This window comes from Rhopalosiphum maidis, chromosome 1 (assembly GCF_003676215.2).
Source record: "Rhopalosiphum maidis isolate BTI-1 chromosome 1, ASM367621v3, whole genome shotgun sequence".
NCBI classification, from domain to species: domain Eukaryota; kingdom Metazoa; phylum Arthropoda; class Insecta; order Hemiptera; family Aphididae; genus Rhopalosiphum; species Rhopalosiphum maidis.
In genome coordinates, this window is record NC_040877.1 from 73,888,120 (window position 1) to 73,896,220 (window position 8,101).

An 8,101-nucleotide genomic window follows, 5' to 3' on the forward strand; every position below is an offset into this window, starting at 1 on the left:
AGGCATTAAGATACTATGTAGGTACTATAGAACTTACTGCACTACATAGGCGTGCGCACGAGGGGTTTGTGACATGTTCATGTCTTTTCAAGAGAATGCCCAAATTAAGAAAAGGGTTCGAAAAAATTGTAGGCACCCCCCGAAATTCAGGTTTGCGCACGCCTATACTCTACTACTATGTTATCGATATATAATCGCATCAATTGTATGAGTGTAATACGACTATGGCATTCTGGAAAAGTTTTTATTATATCATTTTTATTTTTATATGATGCCAGTACGTTCTTTGATTTGATGCGAGCCGTATATTACCGTTTATTACAAAATAATTGTTTTATATAAAATGGAATTTGGTTCATTTTCTGAATTTTATGAAAAATTAAATGCCTACTACGTAGACAAATCTGGGAATAAACCACCTACTAAAAATGAGGTTCAATTAATAATTGAAGAAATCTTAGCAGCCAAAATAAAAATGTAATTAATTGTTAAAATATTTTATATTTCTGGGGGACAAGGTTTTTTAAGTTGTATTTGTAAACGCCAATGTTGGTAAAAATGATGTACTTGTTTTAAAGCTTCTGTAAAGCGTAATAGTCGTTTCCATAACTCTAATATTTGTAAAAATAAGTAATAATTTATTATTTATATAAATAATATTATTATTATTATTTATTATTTATTATTATTATAAATAATTATAATAATCATTAATAAATGTAATAGATTAAAAATTAAACTTAACTTAAATTGATTGTATTTTTTCATAACACGAAAAGTTGCCTATTTATGTAATTAATTTAAAATATTATACAAAGTGTAAAATAAGAGTTTCCATTTCATGAACTAAAATTTGACTTACACGATATGATCGTAAATACGATTACATTAAGTGGATATGACATATACATATTTGTAGTATACTGTATATTTATATAGGTGTGTGCACATGCACTCTTTAATTTTGGGGCTCTCTTCAGGTGCTTAGAGCTTAGGGCTCCTATAAAGTTTAAACTAATTCGGGGGTATTTATATATATGAATAAGGCTTTCAGGGGTCGATGTAAGCTGTATATTATATAATTATTTAGTTTATAACTGTTTTGAATGTTTTGATTATAAGTAAGTATCGAATATACGTTTCTCGATAAACAATTCAAATTCAGTACAAAATATTTAATGGCGTATGTTACATACAATAAATGATATTATTTAGATTTTAAATGTTGGTATATTATTATACTAACTAAGTACCCTTTTAGGTACTATTATTATGTATACACATGCTATAATAGCTTAAATCTATACAGATTGTATTTGAAGGTTATTTTCTCGTGTTATAATTATTGTATTCAAGGTATTAATCAAATACATATTTTAAGAGTTTTGGGGTAGATTTATTTTATAATTATAAGAAATACGCATTACAACACTGTTTTACGTAGGTACCTACTGTAGTGCACTGGTACGCCCTTGTTACAGCGTGGGTGTGCGCACACGCCCATGGCTCATACAGATACAGGAGTATATTAATTACATTTATGGGTATACCTAAGTATATTATACTTGAATAGGTTACTAGGTGATATTGTTATTACGAAATTTGTTTCAACCCGTGAGTTTACCAAACACGGTGGCGTACTGAAGAGTGAAGACTGTATATAATAATTTATAATATGGCTGCAAAACATGTAGCATGTATTGAGTAGACAATCGGGATAATCGTTTGTTGTGGTAAATGATTATTGTCGTCGAGCAACGACGAACTTATCTTAACTAAAAATGTAATGTTACACATTCCAAAAAAATGAAAAATGCTGTGTACATTTTCATATTTTAAATTTCGAAAAGCCGTTGGTGTTACCGCAATCACACCATATATCTTTATATATTAGTGTATATTCGTTTTCATCAACTACTTATTTGGTAATTTATTGTAGGACAAAAATTTAAAAGAGACGTATATTATAGACTCTACTATTTATTTATTATTTAACATATATATTTACAAGATAAATCGTGTATTAGCCATTAGGTAATTAGTAATTTATTGTAATTGTATTTTTTTTTTTATTCAAATGCCACTTTCAGTATTAGAGTAATCATAGTTAATTTTACTATTGTTCAGAGTAGAAATTAATACGGTAGCAAGTATCTTAGATATATTTAATATTAGGTTAGGTACTTACTTCATTGGCGTATTTTGAAATAATTTAATGATATGTTAATACTTTTCCACACTCAAAACTATTATTTATTTTTTTTAATTTAAAGTTTTATATCGTATTAATGATATACAGCCGTTCTTAAAATTTGTATTATAATCCATAAATAATCTTTTTCAAAATAAAACTAAATATATCACAGGACACAGCTGATAAACAAATATAGAACGCTGTGAATTATAAGAAAAATATTGGAATAGCTTTTGTTCCATACTCTATAATCCTCATTTCTCATGGTTTTGTATATGATAATCGCGGTAGATTATAATCTACCGCGATTTTAATAATCATTGTGACGAATGATAACTAGAATCATTATAATCACGGGTAATCACAAATAGATCGTGGTTATGAGTTTATGACGGCATATAGTGGACAGCGATTTATTTTGAGATTGCGTCGTGTTACGGCGTGCGGTTACGATTGAACTGCGCAGGCGGTAGCTCGTAACACAATTAAACTATCTCCATGGCGTATAAGTTGTTATCATTTACCATTCACTACCAGGTATAATGTTAGGTTTCGGTGATGAACGCCATAGTTGTATGTACAATCGAATACTTGATAGTATGTAATTATCAATTATCATATTATATTATGTCGTTGTTGCAGTGGTTTCTATAATATCTATCGCAGTAGCAAATTGCACGATAATAATTTGATACACCTACAATAAAGTGGTATATACCACCGTTCCGATAGTATATTAATATAAGATTGACTTTCGCCCGCGCTCGTATTCTATGCGTACCTCAATCAGTATAATTGACTTGATTTTATTGTAAATATATCGCTGTACACTTTTTAGTTGCTGCCGTGCCGAGTAGGAAGTTGGAACTGCAAGTGACGCGTCGCGTTCGTTCGACGACGGCAATTCATCATTGTGAACGCACTGTAATATCCACGCGATGACGTACACCGCCGATACCGACGTAGCGGCCGCAGCCGCGTTAAACCTGCTCCGCGACAATATCGGCCGGGCCGGAACGACGGGCGGCAGCGTCGATGGCCCGTGGTACTATCCACCGATCGCGCTCGACGAAGACGGCCGGCTGTGGGGCAGCTGCGCCGACCACATGAAACGTGTGCTGGAGAACCGTATGGCCGTTCGACACTACTACCGGTCATTGCAGCCGGATGCGCCCGCGCCGCTTCTGCTGAGCCGCACCGGCCACGTGGCCGTCATCGAGGCGTTCGCGGCCGACCTGCTGACGTACTACCGGCCGCTGCTGGCCGCCATCGACCCGTTGCGCAGTGACCTGGGTGCCCAGACCGTCGTTTTGTTGGCCGAGGCCAACGTCCTTTACAACATCGTGTTGGCTATGCGCCCGTGACCCGACCCGGCGGCCCGACATACGCTAGTCTGGTCGGCGAAAACGAAGACCGGTCGATTCGCCGCAGACCGCGTGCCGCGGGAAACCCGTCTTTACATCTCACTCAATGTCTCCTGTCATTAAATCATTATTTTTTGTTATAGTCAATAAAAATTCAAAAACTCGTTAAAGTTGCTTATAACCTTTCTATATTGTATATTTTGATTTTGATTTTCTAGGAAAGTATAACCATGTAAATATCTACTCATGATATGAATAACAATATTATAATTCTATTTAAATGTGTGGAAAGTTAACGAAAACAATTTACTATTTGAAATACAAAATACAAAATAGTTATACATGGTAACGTACAGTATATAATAATAATATATATATATGTATATAAAATTATTAGGTGTTAGCCATTGGAAATAAAATATAAGCTCATGGTTATGTAAAGTATAAAAATAACTATAAACCATAGTCATTAAAGATATCAAAATAATATAATATAATATTATAATATTATACATTGTATGATATAAATTTTCAAAAATAACATTATTATTGCAAATTGTAAAGGTATTATTAAAAATTCTATTTTACGTGTTATATTTGCTAACTAATTGAACACAAATTGCAATCACTTCATAGTTTATAGTTTTATACGATGAAATATTATACCTACCATTTATTTAAATTATTAATAACTGATAACAATGATAACGGACAGCGGTTGCGACGTTGTTAATGTGTTCAATAATTAAAAAACTTGTTAAAATATCAAATAACGATATATGATCACCTCCGATATTTTATTATCGTTACGGAATCGAGAATACCAATTTCACAACATTTGATATTTTGTGTGAAATAAAATTTGTTAATTAACGTTACTGATATTTTATCGTATAAACTCGAGAATAGGGCCCCCCCAGGTATTTGTGTGGTGATAAATTGACAAAATTTTATTTTTACGAAACATTATCAATAAAAATAAGAGTGATAATTTTAATTCATATCGAATAATATTATCCATTGTCAAGGGCGCATCCAAGGGGGTGGCTAGCGGGCTTTAGCCCTTCCTCCCCAAAATGACTAGCCCTAAACATTTTGATAATTTGATTAGGTATTTTGACTTTAAATTATTACATAAAAAAATCATCAACTAATGAAATTGAAACATTAGGTATAACATAATATTATATAATTATACCTGCCATTCCGGGCCCTCTGTTTATATTGTTATAAATATTAATTATTATAAATACTATTAATATTTAAAAATGATTTGAATGTAGCCCCCTCCCCCCCAAAAAAAAAAATTCCTGGGTGCGCCCCTGTCCATTATACAGAAATGTGTAACATTGTGGAAGGTCATTTTCAAAAATTAAACAAATAAGTTCACTCCAAAAATGGTTAGTTCTATTTTTATTTTTGTAGAAATGGTGTATACCCCTGGCCTTTGGTTAATATAAATTATAGAATACAAGAGTTTTGGTTGTTATAAGTTATTCAGGAGCACTTACAACTGTTAAAAAAAAAGTCTAAATGCTGATATAATGTGTGAATATTAAATATACTTAAATAGTAAATTCTAGTTGGTAGCTGGTAACTATATTATATAGTCAAAAAAACATAAAAATATTAGAATTTATAAAAAAAGTTATCTTATTGGTCTTAAATAGTCATACATTTTATCAGTCATGAGACACCTGTTCAACCATAACCGAACACACTTAAGTATTGTTCAACTTTAGATAAATTATTTATACTACTAATCATACACGCAGACATAATCACATAGAAATAGGATAGCTGCTGTTATACATTTTTTGTAACTCTACTTTTTTAAACATAAAATTTCGTCTTGAAATAATTCAATATTTAATTGGAATTTTGAGAATAGATGTTATTTAGTTTAAATGTTTTTAAAGGGTTTAATTTATTACAAATTTAAGTCATTATCTGAATTATTTTAACTGTTAAAATAAATATGAATGAACGTTTTACGTTTTTGTAACTATATATAGTTATATAATTTCAAATTGTGGCATTCAAATCTACTATATATAGCTATAGTTATGCCACAATTTGAAATTATTTTTTCTGATTACGTGTATATATTTATTTAATATTAATTAAACCCGTTAACAATAATAACAAGTATAAGAACGCATTGCGATTGATACTTACATGTTTTCTAGATGCAAAATAATTAAGTATAGTTAAACAACACTATGAACAATTTAATATTAGCACCGATATAATATGACATAATAGACCTTAAATAGGAATATCTGACACTTGATAGATTCAGAGTAATCTGTACAGTGCATGATGAATTCAAAAACAGAATCGAACAACGCAACAATAACCAGATAACCAGATATAGGTAGATAAGTAAGGTACAAAGTTTATAAGGTAAGTACTTGTTAAGTCAAATCCACCGTTTCCTCGCCGGTCGTCATCTGTAGGTCGTCGTCAACACATTTATTATAGGTATTATAGGTATATCAGTATATGACATAATGTGTGTACAGACGTACAGTTGTATTACCTATATATATACAATATTTAAAATATTGTAGAGGGTGTCCCGGTTTCGTCTGTGTGGATAAACGAAAAAACCACTGTCTCGACGAAACGGAAACACGTGTCGAGAATGTGTGTGCGCGTGTTAATTAACGCAATTAATAACATTACAAGAGGCGCCTCCTATACATACGTAATAATAATAATATAATACACGTTGGACCGCCTTTCCGTGGGATTTCACGAAAAATGTGAGCATTTGTCTCCTGGAACGCGGCGGTGGTTTTAACGCCGTGTAAACGACACGTGACCGCCGTTCGCGCTCGTGTGATGTATGTTTGTGCGTGGGTGTGTGTGTGTGCGTTACTACATCACCACAAACGCGGTTGACAAACGGCTCCCGTCAACGCCGTCTGGTATACCTCGGTGTTCATATATTTATATACATATATAATTACGACCGCGTTCCGAAAAACGGATTTTCGGCCACGGGCCATTTCTTACAGTCCATCAAAACTTTGACATCGCGTAGATAGGCTCACCCGAGGGAGAGGGAGAGAATGACGAAAAGCATATATATATATGTAATATAATATACGGCGATGACGTGATATATATATATACATACCAGTTGGGCAGGAAATCGTAATTAGTACTCGTCGAGCGGTCCGATACGCGTCGTTTGAACGCAAGTTTCCAACGAAAAATACTCCATGGCGTATACGGAACATTACACTATATGAATCTCTGGGAACCGCGCAACACGCAAATTATTACCAACAATTTTCAAAAACCTAAAATAGTTTTATCGATTGTAAACCGTATTAATACTATTAATACTTATAATTTCTTTACCAACACATTTTACAACAATTAACAACTGACACACAAACAATAACAATCCTAAATTCGATCAACAGGAAGAGCTTTGAACGCGTCCGTAAGTTATTCAATATCAATATATAACATTTTCTCTATAGAATTGATCATTATTTTAATAAATAAATACCTTATTACCTTATTTGGTAAATGTTGTATTTCGTTAGGATTTTTTTTTAACTTAAAAACTAACGAGAGCACCAATTAAATTTAACATGTAAATATGGTTTTGATAACTTTTGTGGGTTTTGAGATTATTGTATACTAATAAACACACAATCATTTATAAATATACATATAGAAAGAAGTAGAGAATAGAATACATGTTATTTTTGAGTATAGTATATGTAATTGTTTCAATTATTTCGCAAATGTGTTAGCACTTAAATGTCTTAATTAACACATCTTCCAATATTCGGCCCTCTCTATATAGTATTTTTATAGTTGGAACTACGCGATAACGAAACTAATATTTTCCCTCCATATTGTTAATAAATTATGATTATTTAAATATTCTGCTGACCACATATACGATTGCGTTAGTTGAAACGTGCTCATTGAAAATTTTCGTTTGAAATTTATAATATGTGATATATTATAAAAAGTGAATTTATGATCGCATACAAACATGTATCTTGCGGAATGTTCTTATGTAGTAAACTGTACGTAGTATATCACATCCATGGTTACCATTTAGCGGCCCTATATTTAACCTGCAGTGTTTTACTATATTATCGCGCTTTAATTTTGCCAGTATTGCCAAAATCAAACTAATTTATGTAACAAAATAAAAAAAGTTAACATTTAATTGAGTATTACCATTGAGTATAGATAGTATTATCTATACTCAATGGTATTACTTATAATAAATAACATATTTCTTTGTGGGCATGGTTTATACATAGATATAAACAAGTGGTGAATCGACCATAGTTGATATACTATTATTAATTATTGTTCAAAAGAGGAAGTAGATTATGATCGAAGTTAGGGTTAAAATATTATGCTAGGTTTTTATTAAATTTATTTTGTGTTCCATTTAAAAACCAGAATGTCACATCCCAGGTTAGATTAGTGTTTATCATTGGTGATACAGTTTGACTCACTTATAAACACAGATATGGATAATTCGAATAATTAGAATAAT

General features: G+C 31.7%; 1 protein-coding gene across 1 annotated transcript; it reads left to right on the plus strand.

The window, feature by feature from the left end:
• Window positions 1-2,901: 2,901 nt before the first annotated feature.
• Window positions 2,902-3,663, plus strand: LOC113549726. Its single transcript, XM_026951172.1, has one exon. The coding sequence runs from the start codon at window positions 3,133-3,135 to the stop codon at window positions 3,556-3,558; it is 426 nt and encodes a 141-aa protein (XP_026806973.1). The 5' UTR covers window positions 2,902-3,132; the 3' UTR covers window positions 3,559-3,663.
• The last annotated feature ends 4,438 nt before the right edge of the window (window positions 3,664-8,101 follow it).